The 18,877-nt window shown below is 70.6% G+C and overlaps 3 protein-coding genes across 3 annotated transcripts; 1 reads left to right on the plus strand and 2 right to left on the minus strand.

Annotated features, from left to right (window-relative positions):
* Positions 1-2,846: 2,846 nt before the first annotated feature.
* On the minus strand, positions 2,847-6,458 carry CUNH2orf81 (chromosome unknown C2orf81 homolog). The gene is made up of 4 exons (XM_035570971.2): positions 6,408-6,458; positions 4,602-4,829; positions 4,213-4,425; positions 2,847-3,728 (listed from the first exon to the last, which is right to left on the minus strand). The coding sequence occupies exons 2-4, from the start codon at positions 4,824-4,826 to the stop codon at positions 2,868-2,870; spliced, it is 1,299 nt and encodes a 432-aa protein (XP_035426864.1). The 5' UTR covers positions 4,827-4,829; positions 6,408-6,458; the 3' UTR covers positions 2,847-2,867.
* WDR54 (WD repeat domain 54) lies at positions 6,277-12,869 on the plus strand. Its single transcript, XM_035571026.2, has 9 exons — positions 6,277-6,572; positions 7,088-7,150; positions 7,359-7,425; positions 7,780-7,836; positions 8,153-8,280; positions 10,141-10,241; positions 10,425-10,587; positions 10,749-10,823; positions 11,286-12,869. The coding sequence occupies exons 1-9, from the start codon at positions 6,348-6,350 to the stop codon at positions 11,415-11,417; spliced, it is 1,011 nt and encodes a 336-aa protein (XP_035426919.1). The 5' UTR covers positions 6,277-6,347; the 3' UTR covers positions 11,418-12,869.
* Positions 12,870-13,716: 847 nt separating this feature from the next.
* LOC118260594 (rho-related BTB domain-containing protein 2-like) lies at positions 13,717-18,079 on the minus strand. Its single transcript, XM_035570969.1, has 9 exons — positions 17,888-18,079; positions 17,676-17,779; positions 16,370-16,555; positions 15,357-16,279; positions 14,904-15,022; positions 14,519-14,669; positions 14,210-14,298; positions 13,994-14,099; positions 13,717-13,913 (listed from the first exon to the last, which is right to left on the minus strand). Exons 1-9 carry the CDS (start codon positions 18,077-18,079, stop codon positions 13,744-13,746), a joined length of 2,040 nt encoding a protein of 679 aa, XP_035426862.1. The 3' UTR covers positions 13,717-13,743.
* Positions 18,080-18,877: the final 798 nt, after the last annotated feature.

Here is an 18,877-nt window from a genome sequence, read left to right on the forward strand (position 1 = left end):
GCTGGCAGTGTGGTAGCCCACTGGGAGAGGCGGCACCGCGGTGGCCTTGGCTGTCAGTCATTAACTCACCGGGGACAGAGTCCATCTGCAGGGGCTGCCCAGAGCCTGGCGAGGCAGAGCAGCTCCCGCGCAGAGGATGCCGGCGGGCACCAGGTCCCCAGGCACGCGGCCGGCGGTGAGCGTGGTGCAGGGCGCAGAGGCACCGGGGGCACAACGTGCACACCCTGGGGACCAGCTGCCAGCCTCTCCTGGGGCCATTTGTGCCACCAGAGCAAGTCCGGCAGCTGGAGAGGGGGGTCCCATGGCAGCCAAGCCCCATGGCCATGCGGGGTCCCACAGCCCTGCGCCCCTGTCCTGCATCTCCCCACCCCCACGCGTGGCATCCTGACGTCCTGCATCCCCACGCCCCAGCCTCTGCAACACCGTGGCCCCCCCACACCACCAGCGCTGTCTCACCGCTGTTGGCTCCGGTGACAATGACCGTCTTGCCCGTCAGGTCGGTGGGGCACCTGCGCGGGTCCCAGCCTTGTCTCCTCCTGGCCCAGAGCAGCAGCCCCAGGACCAGCGCCAGCACGGACCAGCCCGGGTGGCTGCAGGCGCTCGGCAGCTCCATGGTGGGGGACAGGGGCTGGCTCAGGGAAAGGGTGCGTCCGGGGCACCGAGATCCGTATGGGGGACAGAGTCCAGCTGAGGACCTTCGTCCAGCCCCGCAGCCCTGGCACGCCATGGTTCCCCCCTGCCCCCCGAGCCAGGACAGCCAGCAGGAACGTGGGGCTCGCTCCAGGGAGGGGCAGAGGGTGTTGGTAATAGAAGATGACATTTACATTTATGCAATGAATATTGCTTAGTATGTGTTACATTTGCGATGTACTGTGCCGGGGCTGCGCTTGGAAGATACAAAATCTATGTGCAAAGATAGCATGAGAGAATGCACCGATTCATGATGAGGAGTAAGGAGGAGGACTAAAAGAATGCCAAATTTGCAAGACATCTAGATAACAGGGGCCCCTCGGACCCCGGGAACTGGATCAAACCAACCTTACGGTTTGGACTGAGACCAAGGGCTCAGAGAGCATGCGTAAGAAGAAAAGGTTAAAAAGTTCAACTCCGATGAAGACGTCTTACTTCATCCCGACGACCACCCGGACGACCACCAGGGAGTAACACGCAAGCGCAGAAGGACTGAGAAGATAATTAGCATACGAAGCGGGGCTAGGCGGAGCTAGGAAATGAATATGCATAGATGTGTTGTGAAACTTAGTGCATATTTTAGGAGATAAAAGAGAACTGAGTGAACAAATCGGACGAAGTTAGATTTGGGCAGGCATGCCCCTAACTTCCAGTGCCTAATAAAGCACCTTCATATAATCGCTTTGTGGATTATGTGCCTTCGTGAATGCTAACAAGGGGGCAGGAGGCCAGGCTGCGCACGCTGCGGCCCGTGTGGCTCCCGGGGCTGCTCGCCCACGTGGCTGGGAGCCCCTCCGTGAGCCCCGGGGCCAGCAGTGGCACGAGGGCTGGCTGGGTCCAGACAGCCCCGAGGTCCCCGTCCCACCAGGCGGGGACACGCTCAGCCACCAGCCAGGGTGTGCCGGGACCCTGCTGGAGGGGCTCCCCCGGGGGCAGTTTGGGGACAGGCACGGCTCTTCCCCCGGGCACACTCCCGGCCGGCCCCTTCTGGCCGTTCCATCGGCAGCAGCACCGGCGGTACTCCCCGGGGAATGCATCCAGCTCCCCCGGGCACAGGCAACTCGAAGCATCCGGCGCTGGATGAGCATCACCGGCCCAGCTGTGCCGCAGCTCCCTGCCCACACCGGGCATTTCCCCGGTGCTGATCCCCGGCCCCAGCTGAGCCACCCCTGAGCACCAGCAGACGGCCACAGCCCAAAAACGGTTCTTTTTAGCAAAACCGGGGCACTCGTGCAGCCAGAGAGCTGTCAGAGCCAGCCCTGCGGTGGGTCGGTCCCCCAGCCGAGCTGAAAAGCAGCCTGCTGGCGTGATAAATCGCTGCCGCGTGCTGCTTCCCAGGTGCTACGGGAGCACCTTGAGTTTATTTGTTTTGTTTCCCAGAGCTTGTGAAGAGCCCGACCTCACCACGTGCTGCATCCATCGGTGGCACTCGGCCGGTTGGGTGGAAGTTTGCCAGCCCCAGGCCACGGCACTGCCCCCTGTGACAGCAAAGTGCAGGCCCTGGGGGCACGGGAGCCCACACACGCTCGCAGCAGCGACCTCGGTACAGCCACGGGCACCGGGGAGTCGGGAACGGGCGGCTGTGCAAGGGAGCAACCCCACAGGATGAGCCCGCACCCCAAGCATGCGGCGCAGCACCCGAGCTCAGGCAGGGCGAGGGGGCTGGTGGGCACGGGGCCGGCAGCAGGCAGGGAGCTGACGGAGCCGGTTCCCCAGCCCATGCCCCATGGATCACCTCCGGTGCCGAGGGCTGTGCCCGCGGCTCTGCCCTCCCAGCCTGGGGCTGCCCGGTGCACGAGGAGGGGGAGCAGCGGGGGCGCGGGCACCCAGCCTGGCACAAGGCAGTGCCTCGTGCCCGGGGCGAGCACAGATGCGGTGCATCAGGATACCGGGGGCCCGCGGTGCCGGACCCGGCGGCTGCTGAGAAATGCCCAGGAGAGGAGGGGAGGGAGCGGTGTTGGAGGCGCTGGGTTAGGAAGGGGCTGCCAGAAGCAGCCCCGGGTCACACAGAGCCTACAGAGGGGAGCAGGGGGTCGGCACCCACAGTGCCCACGGCTCTGTGCGGGACACGCCGGGATGGGGGCAGGGATGGGGACGGGGCTGGCCCTGAGCAGAGGGAGGTCCCCGCGCGCCACACACTGACCCACAGCCTGGGAGGTGTCGGATGGGTGCTGCATTCAATGCGGGCCATAGCCGGTGACCTGGCTCACCGCGACAGTGGGGAAGGGCACGGTGGGGCGGAGGGGCCTCAGGTCCCGCCTGGCCTCCCCCATCTCCTCCTCCTCCTCATGGCGCGCAGGGAGGCAGAGTCCATGTCTCTCGCCGCTGCCGCGCCTGATGGTGACGCCGGGGGCCAGCCGGACGGCACCCAGCAAGGAGCCCAGCTCTGGGGGCTGGGGGCTGCTGGGCTGCCGGGCCCCCGGGGCAGGCACCAGGGGCCGTGCTCCCCCCGCAGCTGCCAGCCCCAGGGGGGGCAGCGAGCTGCCCGGCCCCTCACACCGCACGGCGGGGCTCCGAGGCTCCCGGCTGTGCCGGCGGGCGGCTGGGGGACACGGCTGCCACTTGGCCTCCTCGCCCGGGTCCAGCACCTCCACCTGGGGCCGGATCCAGCACCTGTCGGGGTCCAGCCGGGAGGTTCCCAGCGTGGTGCCGGGCTTATCGCACGCCCTCGCCTTGCTGTGCGGGGGCCTCCCCGTCTGGATCTTCACCAGGGGTCTGCAGGAGAGAGGCAGCAGCAGTCCGTCCCCGCCGTCCTCCGCCGCGCTGCCAGCCTCCCTCTGTGCCAGGGGCTTCGGGCTCTCGAGGCCGGGCAAGGGCCTGGGCTGGTGCCGGGCCTGGCGGCGGGGCCGTGCCGTGGCAGGGCTGAGCGGGGCTGGTCGTGGTGCTGGGCCATGGGAGCTGCTGGATCTTCCCCTGGGTGGCTGGGGAGCGGTGAGCTCCCCGTCCTGCGGCAGAGGCATGTGGGAAGGTGCTGGCACGCCGCGGGGCGCTGAGGAGGCACACTCGGCCTCGGACAGGACGGTGTCGGTGCTGGAGACCTGGCCAGGACACAGGGGCGGCGTTGGGGCAGGGCAGCACAGCAGCACAGCCCCAGCCACGGCACCCACGTGTGGCACCTGCCCAGGAAAGGGCAAAGCTGGGGATGCTTTGGGGTGGGTCACGGTGTGCGCTCAGCCTGGGCTGGTTCTGAGGACTGCCCCCATGCCGGCGCTGCCAAGGGTGCAGCAGGGGCTGCTCGGGCTGCACCGGAGCTGCCGCAGGCACCGGCCCCTCATCACCCCTGCAGCCCTGTGGCATCACGCGGGGGACGCGGTGGTGGGAACTGTCCCAGCAACACCCGAGCGATGCCCTGAGCAGCCGCAGCAAGCACCCAGAGCTCCTCCTGCCCCTCACCCAGACATGGCCACAGCTGTGAGCCCCGGGCTCAGCCCCAGCCAGCCGGGCTCCCCCCCCAGGCCCCACAAACAGGAGGAAGGAAAATCCGGGGTGTTCGGGGCGCAGGAGGGGTCTGGGGGCTGTCACCTCTCTGTCCCCCGGGCGCGGGGACGGATGCTCCTGCAGGACGGGAACCGAGCCCTGAGCCCAGGTGTCGATGGCGCAGGGCGCGGGCTCCTCGTCCTCCTGCCAGGCGCCGTCCCCCCGCAGCTCCGCATCCCCCTCGTCCCGCGCCAGGAAGCGCCACGCGGCGACCTGCAGCATGGCGTCCCTCGCCTGGCTCACGGTGAAGGGCACGCGCTGCCGAGCACAGGACCCGCCTCGGTGCCCGGTGCGGACGGCAAAGGGCAGCCGGGAGCGGGGCTCACACGGCGAGGCCTGGCAGCCCCCAGCCCCGCGGCCACCAAGCGCGGCGGGCGAGGGGCCCACGGGGACGGCGGCCGCGGTGTCCCGCAGGCGGTGCTGGCGCTGCCCACCTGCCGAGCCAGGTAGACGTGGAAGCACTCCTCCATCACGCGGCCCAGCAGCTCCGCCAGGACGTCCCCCACATCCTCATCCCCTTCCTCAGCCGCGACCAGCGCCAGCCACTGCGCCTCGCTCAGGCGCCCGGGGACAACGTCCGTGGGGACGGCGGCGGCCGTGGGGGGCCGGGACTTGTCCCCGCGCAGCCTGGAGGCGGCCGCTCGCTCCCGGGAGGCCATGCTCTGGACGGAGACACAGCCGCCACCCTTGTGGCCAGGCCTGCCCGCGGTGCCCAGGAGGAGCCCGGCAGGGCTGGGGGCTCCCTGCTGCCTCCCGGCACCCCCTGGCCTGGCACCCCCTACACCCACCACACTCCCCAGTGCTCCCAGCTCCTCCCAGTGCCCCCAGCAAATCCCAGTGCCCCCAGCTCCCCCCAGTGCCCCCCAGCACATCCCAGCGCCCCCAGCTCCTCCCAGTGCCCCCAGCACTCCCCAGTGCCCCCAGCTCCTCCCAGTGCCCCCCAGCGCATCCCAGTACCTCCCAGCACTCCCCAGTGCCCCCAGCTCCCCCCAGTGCTCCCCAGCACATTCCAGTACCTCCCAGCTCCTCCCAGTGCCCCCCAGCACATCCCAGTGCCCCCCAGCCGCTCCCAGCGCCCCCAGCCCCTCCCAGTGCCCCCCAGCACATCCCAGTGCCCCCAGCACACCCCAGTGCCCCCCAGCACATCCCAGTGCCCCCAGCACACCCCAGTGCCCCCAGCCCCTCCCAGTGCCCCCCATCACATCCCAGTGCCCCCAGCACACCCCAGTGCCCCCAGCCCCTCCCAGTGCCCCCCGCACTCCCCAGTGCCCCCCGCACTCCCCAGTGCCCCCAGCCCCTCCCAGTGCCCCCCGCACTCCCCAGTGCCCCCAGCCCCTCCCAGTGCCCCCAGCCCCTCCCAGTGCCCCCCGCACTCCCCAGTGCCCCCAGCCCCTCCCAGTGCCCCCAGCACTCCCCAGTGCCCCGAGCTCCTCCCAGTGCCCCCCAGCGCATCCCAGTACCTCCCAGCACTCCCCAGTGCCCCCAGCTCCCCCCAGTGCTCCCCAGCACATCCCAGTGCCCCCAGCACACCCCAGTGCCCCCCATCAAATCCCAGTGCCCCCCAGCACACCCCAGTGCCCCCAGCCCCTCCCAGTGCCCCCAGCACACCCCAGTGCCCCCCAGCACATCCCAGTGCCCCCCAGCCCCTCCCAGTGCCCCCAGCACACCCCAGTGCCCCCCATCACATCCCAGTGCCCCCCAGCACACCCCAGTGCCCCCAGCCCCTCCCAGTGCCCCCAGCACTCCCCAGTGCCCCCAGCCCCTCCCAGTGCCCCCAGCACATCCCAGTACCTCCCAGTACACCCCAGTGCCCCCAGCCCCTCCCAGTGCCCCCAGCACTCCCCAGTGCCCCCCGCACTCCCCAGTGCCCCCAGCCCCTCCCGGTGCCCCCGCCTGACCCCCCCGCCCCCCGCCGAGCACACCCACTTTACTCCAGCCCCCAGCCCCCGCTGCCCGCCCGTGCCCGCGCCCACGGAGCCCCCCGGCGCCCCCCCGCACCCGCCCCCGGCGCCCCCCGCCCCCCGCCGGGCCGCGTCCCGGTCTCCGCGGCGACGCCGGCCCCGCCCCGAGGCGCGCCGGTGCCGAGCTCCCCGCGCGTGACGTCATCGCGCGGCGCCGCCGTCTCCATGGCTGCGGCGGCGCGGGGCTGAGGCGGCGCGGGGCGGGCGGGCGCGGCCGGGATGTACCGGCGGGGCAGGAGCGCGCAGCTGGGCGGCGGCAGCTCGGCGCTGTACAACAACCTCAGCGTGCTGCGCCTGCCGCACCGCCAGCTCGCCTGCTTCTGCGCCGTGCGCGGCCCCGCCGTCACCGTGCTCAGCGCCGCCGCCGACGGGCTGGGCGCCTCCCAGCGCCAGCTGCGCGCCCCGCCGGGGGGACCGGCCGCCGCCGCCGCCGCCGTCACGCAGGTGGGGCCGACGGGGCCCGGCCCCGGTCGCGGTCCCGGTGCCGGTCCCGGTCCGGTCCGGTCCGGTCCGGGGCCGCCCGGCGCCTGCCGCGGCGCCGTCTCGGTCCCGGTGCCGGTGCCGGTGCCGGTCCCGGTGCCCCTTCCCCTCCCGGCACCCCGAGGCGGGCGGCGCTCCCCGGTGTGCCCGGGCCTTACCGCTCCCCCGCCGCCCGGTGCCCGGCCCGGGCAGGCCCCGCGGGCCCTGCGCTGGGCGGGCGGAGGCAGGGCCCTGCCGGGGGGGGCTGTCCCGGCCGGGGCACGGGCAGCACCCGCAGCGCCCCCGGTACCGGGAGGAGGCGGCGGGAGGGAAGGAGCCTCCTGGAGAGCTCTGTGTGAGCTTGGGGGGTCGCTGAGGTCCACGCCCAGCCCCCGCAGCACGCGTGTCTGCGGGCGGCTGCCGGTGGTCCCCCCCTTGGGGAGGGGGCGAGGGCTCCTGCCCCCAGCCCCAGCCCCCCGCCGAGCTGCGTTTCCTTCCAGGCCGCCTGGTGCGTGCTGCCGGCCCGGGTGCTGCTGGTGCTGACCTCGCAGAAAGGCGTCCAGGTGAGGCGGCTCCCCACGCAGGGCAGCCAGGGGCTGGGAGGGTGGGCTGAAGGCAGCCGGGCTGCAGCCGGGCTCCGGGGCGTGGGGCTGCGGGCGCAGGGCGCTGCTGCTGCCGTTTGGAGCCCCCGTGGGCGGGGGGTGAGCCCGAGGCTGCGGGAGCAGCTTTCCCAGCCGCCAGCTCTCACCCCGCTGCTTTTTCTCTTTCCAGATGTACGAGTCGGATGGCTCCGTCATGGTTTATTGGCACGCGCTGGACATCGCAGAGCACCCGCCAGGTAAGCGCCGCAGTGGGAGCGCAGCAAGGGGCTCCCGGATCCCCCCGTGCTGCCCCTGGGAGTGTGGGATCGGGTTCCTGTTGGGCAGCCTGGTTCCTGCCGGCCTGGGACCCCAGCAGCGTTGCTCCCACGCCCAGGCAGGGCTGAGCCAGGCCGGTGCTGCATGGCAGGTTAGCAGAAGGGTCTGGAAGTTTTGCACCATCCCGACTCCTCTGTCCAGGCCTCACGTGGGCCGAGGAAAGCTGGAGGGAGGGGCTCGGGGGGCCCTGTGGCAACTACAGAACTGGGGATGAAACTCAACCGGGCGTTCCTGTGGGCTGCCACAGGCTGCAGCCAGCTCTTGGTTCCTTCCAGCACAAGCCGTGTTTGCCCGAGGGATCGCTGCAGCTGGAGAACGCTTCATCTGCGTGGGTGAGTGAAGTGTGGCAGCGAGAGGGAGGAAGGGAAGGCAGGGCCACGCCGGGTGGCCTTCATGGCTCCGGGTGGAACGTGACGACGTGGGATCAGCTGAAGGGCTGCGCTCACGCTGCGGCTCTCGTAGGGAGCCGGTGTGTGGGGCAGCTGTGCCCGGCAGAGGGGTCGGTCTGCGCGACATTCTCCCTCGGGAGCGGCCTCACGCAGGCAGAGGGTCGGGGGGAGAGCAGAGCGTGGCTGCAGGCACGGCGGGAGCTGGGGGCTCGGCTGTGGGACGCGTCCTGCTGACACCTCCGGTCCGGTCCCCCCCCAGGGACGTCCTCCGGGATGGTGTTGGTGTTCGACATCCCCCACAAAGGGACGAACGTGACGGTGAGCGAGGTCCTGGAGGAGCACCGCGACGCCATCACCGACATCGCGGCGGAGCTGGGCCAGGCTCCGGTACGTGTGTGGCCTGCGCGGCCAGCAGCCACCGGGGCCAAACTGCCCAGGGCCAGAGGTGCTGCAGGGGTCCCAGCTGTGGGAGGGGGCGGTGGGGGCTCCAGCCACCCCTCGGCGTGGGGGCTGCCTGGGGCCTTTCCTGGTGTGTGGCACCACGGCCAGCCCAATCCCTGCCACATGCAGGCCGTGGTGTGGCCAAGGCGGCCTCCCCCTGCGGTGCAGGGCAGCAGGCAGCTCTCACCTTCCCTCCTTCACCGAGGACGTTGGCTCCCGAGGCTGCTGTGGCACCGGGGGGTCTCTGCTGTTAGGGGAGGTCAGGATAGGTCTGGGGGAAGCTCTGGCTTGGGGCGCCCTCAGCCCCTGCTGCAGCCCATAACCAGCCGCCCGGCTGGCTCAGCGTGGCGTGCAGCGTAAGCAGACTGCCATCGAGAGTAGTTTAAAACGCCACGTTTGCAGGCTGGCGCTTCAGAGCTCCTCCCTCCGCTGCTCAGACAGCGGGGAGCAGCCACCCCATCAGCTGTCCTGCTGTGCCATCGGTGTTCAGCCAGTTCCTGCCGTTTCAGCTCCTCCGTCTCCCCGTCTCTTGGCTGACTGAACCTCAGTCCTGGTCACCCAGATTCTCAGAAGACAAACTGTGCAGAGGCAGAACCATCCTGACAGAGATGAGGAGCTGAGGCCCTCCCACAAGAAGGGTGACTGTGGGTGTGTGACTAATTGCCAGAGAATATCCTGTGATGCAGCAGGCTGCGTGCCAGAGCACACAGCGGCTATTGAAGCCAAAGGCCGGTCTGCTACACGAGCAAATGAGCAAAACCAGCCCTGAATAAACACACACTGAACTCAGGCTCCCAGCGCGCGGGCAGGGAGCTGCTGGAGCAGACCCTCCCCAGGGCAGCACGGGGGGACGCAGCCCTGTCACGCCCCTACCCCCGCAGCAAGCCCAGGCGCCGAGCTGCCGGTGCGGGACCGCGGTTCTGCTCCCCAGGAGCGGGGCAGGTGGGGAGGCCGAGGGCAGCGCCCGCACGGGGCTGAGAGCTCCGCACCCAGGGTCGGGTGCAGGAGGTGTCTGAGGCCAGAAGTCTGTTTCCCCTCGCTAAATTTGCCGAATGGACGGAGGTGTCTTGTCCGAGCTGCCACCGATGCCGTGGTGACCTTTCTCCTGCCACATGAAATAACTCCACCTGATTACAGAGCAGTCTGGAGTCAGGATGGGGCTTCCTCCAGTTCAGTTCGTTCTGGTTGACATTTCTGCAGATACTCTAATTGGCTTCCTCATTACTGGCTGCATGCTTCCCAATGAGGACACTTTCAAACACTTTCTCTAATTAGGTACGTTTAACTTTCTCTGCGCTTGGGACTCCCTTGAACAATTCATTGCTTAGAACTGGTTCCCAATTAGCCTGGATATGGAGCTTGTTTACGTGAAGGCTGGTCTCTCATCTCTCATCTGTCTCTGGCTGGCTTCTCTAACTCGCTGCGCTCAGACTTTGCTCTGTGGTTTGTTTGAAAGGCCTTCTAGCAAGCAGGGATGGTGCTTTGCACATGCAATCCGAGATGCGTGTGGAGGTGAAGTCTGTTGTGACTCGAAAGCAGAGGGAGGAGATGTAGTGATTGCTCTCACAAATTTATCCCGTGTGTAATTAGCATTGCCAAACACGGACGTGTTCAAACTGAAATGCCCGTGTACGATCACAGCCCAGCCTTCCTCGTTCGCAGAATGTCAGCAGTTTCTGGGGGCAGTTAAACTTTAAGCCTGTCCTGCTGCAGGCTCTGGCTCCGGTGCGCAGCAGCTCAGTGCCTGGGGCCGCGAGCAGCCTCTGCAGGTGCTGGGGCACTGCTGACCCCACGTCCCTCCTGCAGGAGGGGGCTGGGGACCTGGTGACTGCCGACGATGCGGGGACCCTCTGCATCTGGAGCTCTGGGGAGGAGTTCACCTTGCTCAACAAGATCCCAGCCTTCGGGTAAGCCGGAGCGGCACGGCAGGATCCCGACAGCGAGGTGGTACCAGACATCCCCGGCCGGACCCTTCCCGGCTCTTGTGTGGGACTGGGAGGGTGCTGGGCCGGGACAGGACGGGACCCCCGGCCCCAGCGTGCGGGCGTGCAGCCGGGAGGGGAGGAGGTGACGCGTGCCCTTGTGCCCAGCTGCACCTGCTCCTCCGTGAAGCTCTGGAATGGGGTCGTCGCTGCTGGCTACGGCAACGGGCAGATTCGGCTGTACGAGGCAGCGACGGGCGTCCTGCGCGCCGAGGTCAACGCTCACGCTCGCTGGATCTACGCCCTGGACCTGGCGCCGCTGACAGGAAAGGTAAGGGGTAAGCTGCCCGCAGCGGGCACCCGGCCCGCTGTGCCTTCTGCGTGCGGGACCCACGGGCCTGGAGCCGGCAGGGGCTGCTCAGCACCAGCACGCTGCGCCGCACCCCTCTGGTGTCCCAGTCCCCACGGCCTCTCTGCCGCTCCCCTTCGCAGCTGCTCTCGGGTGCCGAGGACTCCTTCGTTCACGTCTGGAAGCTCAGCAGGAACCCAGACACCGACGATGTGGAGGTGAGGCCTGAGACACGGACACTCGGCAGGGAACCTGGAGCCAGGGTGGGTCCCTGCGAGCTGTCGCTGGCCCGCTGGGACCGTGGGTCGGTGCTGCTGGGTCGCACAGCCTCCCGCGGGGTGCTGCTACTGCTGGGGGGCTGCGGAGCTGAGCTGCTGGGTGGAAGCCCTCTGGGCCCAGCCTGAGCTGCTGCGTGGTGGCCCAGCGCTCTTCCCCCTGGGCATGATCCTGAGTCCTGCCCCCGAGCGGTGGGGCTGCAAGAAAGGAAAGGTTCTTGTGTCCCTGAACTGGGGAGCGCTGGCCGCATCCCCGTGGTGTGGCTGCACCCCCCTGCCTTGCCCGTTGCTCGGAGGCGATGCTCCTACAGGAAGGCGTGGATCTAAGGCAGCTTGCTGGGCCTGTGGCTGTGCTGGCTCAGCACTTCACTGTGCCGCTCATGCTGGCTCCTCTTCCCGCTGCAGATCGAGCACTGCCACGCCGAGTGTGTGACTGACACCCAGATCTGCGGCGCCCGTTTCTGCGACCCCGAGGGCTGCTCCTTTGCCGTGACCGGCTACGACCTCAGCGAGATCTTCCGCTACAGCCAGGTGTAGGCCGCGAGCTGCGCCCTCTGTCCCGAGCCAGGTCACCAGGCCCCCCTCCGGCCCAGCGCTGTACCCCAGTGGGCTGGAAATCAGCGCAGAGGTGGAGCTGAAGTGGGATCCTGTCACTCCCAAAGCAAACCTGCCCTCAGTGGGGCATGGCCGTGCACGGGGAGCGTGGGTTTGGAGCTGCTCTGGCTCAGTGGGACCCAGGCGTACAGGGCTGTGGGTCCCTGAGCCAAAAGCTGCCCCCTTGCCCCCTCGCCCCCTCCTGAGCCCTCCCGGGAGGGAAGGAGGCAGCAGAGGTGACGTGTCTGAGCAGCGGCTGCCTCGACGCAGGCTCTGGTAGCGGCAGTCCTGGGGAGGAGCAGAACCGGCTCCCCTCTTCCCCGCGGCACCTCTCCTTCAAACGGGAGAGGATCCAGGGCAAACCTGCCCTACACGCTGCTCCGGCCGGGAGGGCTGCGGGAGCCGCTCCCTCCTGGGGGGCCGCACCCACGGGCGCTGCAGCGTGGGCCGCCTCGCCTCGGGGCAGCGTGCTTACGGGCTGGGGCGAGGAGCCTCCGCACCCTGCCAGCAGCCCTGGGCACGGCTGCGTCCCAGCGGGACCGCACGCTCCACGGCTGGCAGCCAGATGTGCGGGGCCACAGCTGCGCTCCTGGGCTGGAAAAAGCAGAGGCGGCTGCACTGTGCTCTTCCAGGCCAGCTGAGCGCCCCAGGGACAGACTGCTAGGTCACCGAGCAGAGCCGTGGCGCTGCGTGCCAGCAGGCTGTCCTTGTGCTCCAGCTCCCGATCTCAGCCCGGGGCCCTGTGCCCTGCTGGCTTTGCCCCTGCCCCAGACACGGGGTGCTGGAAGGGGGCACGGGCCGTGCTGGGGCTCCCCCTGCGCTCCTGGTGCTTCCCCCTCTGCGTCCAGGGCAGGGCTCGGCCCTGTCCCAGCGGTCACTGTCCCCCTGGTCCTTGTCCGTATCCCAGTCCCTCTCTCTGCTGGCTGCTGTTCCCAGGGCCCTGCGGGGCAGGGGGGCCCCATGTGCGGGGGGGCTCTGCCCGGGGCAGGCCCCGTCCTCAGCAGGCAGGGAAGGAGCTTCCCGCAGCTCCCGGATCCGGCTCGGCCCCGCAGGAGCTTCCTGCAGCTCCCGACAGCAGCAGGGTCCGGCACGGCCCTGGGAAAGGCAGCCCCAGCCCCTGCTGCTGTGTGGGGGCGAGAGCCACGCTGCGGGCAGGGGGCCTGCTGCCCCCGCACCGCTTTGCCCCCAGCTGTGAGCCACAGCCCCTGGCCCCCATCGTGCCCCTTTCCCAGCACCTCTGAGCCCAGGCACTGCAACCCCCTGCTGTATCCCCCCGCTCATGCTGTACCCCCATCTGCTGCCCCCCCCCGGCTACGGGTAAGGACTCCACGCCCTGCCCTGTCCCCCCAGCCCCACTGCACTGTACCTCACCCACAATAAATGCACCTGAACCGAGCCCCCCCGTGTCGCTCCTTGCTGTGGGACCCTGCCGAGCAGGAGTCGGAGCCCCGTCCCGTTACAAAAGGCTTTATTAAAGGTTAAAACAGTCGGCGCGGCGAAGCGCGGCGCCCCACTCACAGTGGTTGGGAAGGCGTAGGTACAAAGAGCCCTTGAGGTGGGCGCAGGCGCCCGGGAGGTTGTGCTGGGTCGGGGCGAGCGGAGTAGAAAAGTGTACAAAGGGTTGTGCAGCGCAGGGACACCGGGACGGGGACGTCGGCCCCACCGGGACGTGTCCAAGGCACAGAGATGACCGGGGTGAGCCGGGACGCCCTCCACGGGCAGGGGCAGCTCCTGTGGCACGTGCAGCCCCCGCGGCCCCTCTGCCCTCCCGCCCCGTGTCCCGCTCACAGCTTGGCCCCCACCTCTGCTGAGGCAGAGGAAGGGGGGAAAATACAGCACCAGAGAGCCCGGCCGGGGAGCCCCAGCCCGGGGAGCCAGCACCCTCCCGCGGGCCCTGGCAGGGGAGGGGGCCGGCAGAGCCCCCAGCCCCACAATACTGCTCGGTCAGAGGTAGCACCAGCGCCGGCCGGGGTGGGGGGGCCCTGCCCGGCTTGGCACGCCGCCGCCCCAGGGAAAGGCACCACGAGGCGGCGGTGGCGGGGGGGGGATTCGGGCCGTAAACCAGAGCGGCGGCGGCAGCGAGCGCCTGTAAACCAGCCTGGGGACGGGGGTGTAAACAGGCAGCGGCCCCCAGGGCCCGCAGCGGCCGCAGCCCCGGGGCGGGGGGGGTGGAGAGGGGAGCCCCCCGCCCAGCACCGCACGGCCTGTGCCAGCCGGGGCGCGGCCGTGCCCCCTGCCCCGGGGGTGCGTCATGGCCGTGCCCCTCGCTTCAGGAGACGTGGGGCGAGGGGCGCCAGAAGCACCACTTGCTGCGGGTGTGCTGCTTGCGCTGCAGCTGCTCCTCGCGCTCCCGCTCCTTCTTGGAGCGCAGGTACAGGTCCTCCTCCTTCAGGTACCACACCGGCGGCCAGCGGTGCCGCTCAAAGTGGGCCTGGTTCTCTGCGGGGACGGCGGCGCGTCACGGCACAGCCGGCCCCGGCACGGCTGGGGCCAACCCTGCCCGGCCCCCGGCAGCCTACCTGGGGACATGAACTTCATCTCCCGGGGGAAGCGGCGGCAGACGCTGTTGTAGTTGGTGCAGATGTAGTGCAGGCACCAGGCGGCCAGCTGCCGGGCGTTGTGGAACTGCAGGCAGGGGTGGGGGGAGCCAGGGCTGGGGATTCACAGCCCGGAGCCCACCCCGGGGCTTCGTGTCCCAGAGCAGCCCCCACCCTGTGCCCCCCATCCCCGCGTACCTGCGTCATCTCCAGGTAGATGATCACCTGCTCGTCGATCTCCACCTGCTGCATGAAGGCTCGGAGCAGCTCGTCCACGGCGTACTGCTCTGGGGGCAGGGAGAGGGGCCGTGAGCGCTGGGGGACGCGGGGCAGCCATACGCACCAGGGACGCGATGTGCCCGGCCCGGCGCTGGGGTTACGCCGGGCTCGTCCGGCTCTTACATAAGGACCCTGCTAATGACACCCCGGGGCCGCATCGATCCCCGGCCCCGCAGCTCCGTAATCGTATTGGCAGCTGACGTCAGCGCGGGCACCGGGGGGGCTCACCTGTGAGCGCCTGCAGCCGGGGCAGGCAGAGGCGGTTGGTGAGGATGAGGAGCTCCATGGCGTCCAGGTCGGGCGTGGGGGTGAAGACGCCGGTGTAGAGGAAGTCGAGGACGGCGCGCAGGCAGGCGCAGTTGGTGCCCGGCAGGGAGACCTGCGGGACAGGGGCTTGGGGGCTGCTCTCTGGCCGCGGGGTGGGTGCTGCAGCAAGGACAGACCCTGCCCCGCCACCGGCATCGCCTGCCCCCGCCGCAGCCGGGGCTGAGCACGGGGACGCCATGGGCGCAGCTGGGCCCCACGTGCCCCGTGCCAGCACAGCCGCAGCCCCACGACAGCCGATCCTCCCGGGGCCTGGAGGTCACCCCCACTGCCATCCCCGCGCCCTCACCTCGGCAGCGTAGCTCTCCCGGAAAGCCCCCCGGAACATGGCCATCATCCAGTCGCAGCCAGCAATCAGCAGGGGCTTGTGCGCCGGCACAGTCCCGTCATCCACGCGGAAAACCACGTCTGGGGCGGCACAGGGACAGGTTCAGCACGGGGCAGGCACCCCTTGGCCACCCCCGTCCCACGCCACGGCTGGTGCCAAGACACCAGCCCCCCATACTGCGGCCAGCCCAGCACAGGGACCGCAGCACAGCCACACAGGTGCTGGGGATGGCGCTGGGAGGGGACGAGGGCTCTGGGAGCACAGCCCAGCGTGGCCCCGGTGGAGGGGGAGCGCTCAGGGTGGCTGGGAGCCCGGGTCCATGCACAGCCCAGCGGGAGCCAAATGACCCAGATGGAGGGGAGGGAGCCCGTGTGATGTCCCCGGCAGGGCACCGCCACCCCTCGCCCCCTGTACCTGCGAAGACCCCCTTCCCCAGGCACTCCTTGATGCGGTTGGCACGGCGGACGTGGAAGGCCTTGGTGATCTCCTGGTTCATGAAGCTCTCCTTGTTGAGCACGTTGGCCACCATCATGCGCAGGTCGAAGACCTCCAGCAGCTCGGCGATGGTGGCCACCTGCATGAGGTCCCCGCGGGCCTGGTCCAGCCGCCCGGTGTAGAGGTACTCCAGCACGGCGCGGAAGGGCTCCGCCTGCACCAGCCGGTCCATGCACACCACCGTCATCCGCTTCTCCCGCCCTGCCACCGGGTCCGCCACCAGCTCCCAGCGCATGCTGACGAAGCCGCGGCCCCATGCCGAGAGGTCGCGGGCGCCAGGCACCGCGCCGTCCCCCGCCGCCGGCCGCAGGGCATCGTCGCTCTGCGAGGTCCGCAGCGGGGCGCGCGCCCCCTCGCCCAGCGCCCCCCGCTCCCCGTCCAGGCTGCGGGCGCGGGCGGCCGGCTCCTTGGCCGCCCCCCGTGGCCCCTCCAGGGTGAAGAGGTCGTAGAACTTGGAGCAGGAGGTGGCCAGGTAGACGCGGTGGGCGAAGACCTGCTGGCCGCCCTGCAGCTGGAAGACGACGTCGGCGCAGAGCGGGGTGCAGAACAGGGCGGCGGGGCCCCAGCCGCAGCTGGCCGGCGGGTCGGGGATGTGGATGACGGGCGGCGGGGGCTTGGGGGGCAGGAAGGGGGCCTGCAGCAGCGGCCGCTGCATCTTCTTCAGGTGGGACTTCCAGAACTGCAGGTGCCGGCGGGAGATGAGGGCGGCCCGGATGGCGTTGTCGAAGACGTCCTTGATGCCGAACTGGGCCACCACGCTGGTTTCGTAGTAGGGCACGCCCAGCTCCTTGGCCACCTCGTGGCCCCGCTCCGGGGGCAGGATGTCCGTGGGCTTGATGGGCCTGGGGGTGCAGAGCGGGGCCGTGTCACCGCGTGGGGGTCCCAGCCCCCGACCCCCTACCCACCCACCCACCCACCGGGCACAGCCTCACTTGGCCAGGGGGCGCCGGGCGCGGTTGACGGCCTCCAGGTCAGCGTAGCGCAGGTCCAGCTGGCAGCCCACCAGGATGATGGGCGTCCGCGGGCAGAAGTGTTTGATCTCGGGGTACCACATGGTCTTCACGTGGCGCAGGGAGTTGGGGTTGGCCAGCGAGAAGCAGAGCACGACCACATCCGACCTGTGGCGAGGAAGAGGAAGAGGAGGAGGAGGAGGAGGAGGAAGGGGGTCAGCACAGCCCTGCCCCAGCACAACCCGCAGGCACCACGTGCACCAGCGGCTGCAGGGAGATGCCCACCAACAGCAGCCAGGACAGGGCCAGAGCGGGCGCAGGGGACCCGAGCTGCGTCCCGTGCCCAGTGTGGGGCCGGGCCCCTGTGGGAAGGGACCAGGGTGGCTAGGAGCAGCCGCGTGGCCGCCAGGCCGGGTTTGTTTTTAGTCCGTGCCTTCTGAGACGTGACCAGGAGCCGTGTTTGGAGCTGGGCCCATGCCGGGGACCAAGATAGACGCCGTCCTCCCGCCCCCCGGGCCCCCGGCCAGCATGGGAACCGCAGCTCAGCCAGCACCCGCTGCCCCGCGGGGAAGGGGACAGCAGGGTGGTGGCGCTGGGTGCGCTCTGGGCACCCCAGGCTGTGTCCCCTCGCCCAAGGGTGCCCCCATTCCCACCGGGTGTCCCTGCCCCCCAGCCACACGGGGGGGCAATCAGAGCATGCCAAGCCAAGCTGGCGCGGTGTGGCGGGGCGATAAGAGCCTGGACGTGCCAGAGGCCACGGGGAAGGGGTTGTTTACAGCCCAGTCACTTAGCACGGGGGGGCACAGAGGGGCGGGGGCTGTCACCCGCTCGGCCACAGCCACAGTCACGGCCACGGGGCATCTCCCGGTGCCAGGACGGGCTCAGCCGCACGGCACCGGGGCTCAGTGAGTGCTCTCGGCCACGGCCGGGGACCCCCGGGTCCTGCCCCGACACACCAGGGCCGTGCAGCCCCGGGTGCGGCGGGGCCCCGTGTGTCCCAAACACCCCCCGGAGCCCCCCGGTGGTGCCGCTGCCCGCCGGGGACACCGCGAGCACCCAGAGCTGCCCCCGGCGCCGGTGCCTGCCCGGGCCCTGGGGTCACGGTGCCCCCGGGGCTGCAACCGGACACCGGACGGGGGGGGGAGGGGGAGGGGGGGTGTCAGACCTCTCCCGCCCCCCCCGAGTCCCGCCCGGCCGCGGGTGGTGCCCGGGGGTCCCTCGGGCTCGGCGCCCCCCGCCCGCCGCCGGGCTCGGTTCCGGGGCCGTGCCCCCCCCGCGCCGCCCCCACCTGCCGTAGGCGAAGCGCCGGTCCTTGTGGTGGTCCCCGAAGGTGTCCCAGAGCCGCAGCGACACGCTCACCTCGTCCACCACGTCCCGGGAGCGCTCCAGCACCTGCGGGGCCGGCGGTCAGGGGCTCCCCGCGGTCCGGGGGGGCCCCCCCCGGTGACGGGGGGCTCCCCCCGGGGCCGGGGCCGCCCCCGCCCGGCGCCCCCCCCGCACCTCCTGGCAGACGCGGTACTGGTCGATGGCCCACACGGTGGGCACGTGCGTGGCCAGCAGCTGGTACTGGCTGAGCGTGGCGTTGCAGGCGCGGGCGCAGATGAGGCGCGTCTTGCCCACGGCGTTGTCGCCCACCACCACGCACTTGATGGTCTCGACGTTGGGCCGCTCGTAGTCCACGTCCAGGTCCATGGGGCCCCGCTCAGCGCCGCGCCCCGCGCCGCCCCCCGCCCATCCCGCGCCGCCGCCGCAGCCGCCGCCGCCGCCGCCGCCCGGGCCCGTTACCCCGCCCGCCCCGCCCCGCCCCGCCCCGCCCCGCAGCCAATCCGCGCCCGCCCCGCCGCGCCGAGCCCCGCCCCGCCGGCCACGCCCCGCGCCCGCCGCCAACCCGCGCCCGCCCCGCCCCGCCCGGCCACGCCCCCTCGCCCCCCCCGCCGCCAATCCGCGCCCGCCCCGCCGCGGCCCCGCCCGCGCGCGGACAAAGGAGCGCCGCCAGGGGGCGCCGCGCCCACGTGACCGCCCCCCTGCCCCCGCTCTCCTCGCGGCCGGCGGCGCCACGCCCCCGGTGGGCGGGGTCACGTATGAAGCCACGCCCCCGCGTGGGCCGGTCACGCGGGAAGCCCCGCCCCTGCGCCACGCCCACCCGCCGAGCGTCGACGGGGGGGACGGCGGAGACACCGGGAGCGGCGGGGGCACGGAGCGACAGCGGGGCCGCGAGGGGCACCGGCGGTAAAACGGACAGCAGTGACAGCAGTGGCACCAGTGGCACCAGTGACACCAGTGACTCCAGTGGCACCAGTGACACCAGGCACCAGCAGCACCAGTGGCACCGGTGGCACCAGTGACTCCAGTGGCACCAGTGGCACCAGCAGCACCAGTGACACCAGCAGCACCAGTGACACCAGTGGCACCAGCAGCACCAGTGATACTGGTAGCACCAGTGACGCCAGTGGCACCAGTGACTCCAGTGACACCAGTGGCACCAGCAGC

The sequence above is a fragment of the Cygnus atratus genome, unplaced genomic scaffold, assembly GCF_013377495.2.
Source record: "Cygnus atratus isolate AKBS03 ecotype Queensland, Australia unplaced genomic scaffold, CAtr_DNAZoo_HiC_assembly HiC_scaffold_56, whole genome shotgun sequence".
Taxonomy (NCBI): domain Eukaryota; kingdom Metazoa; phylum Chordata; class Aves; order Anseriformes; family Anatidae; genus Cygnus; species Cygnus atratus.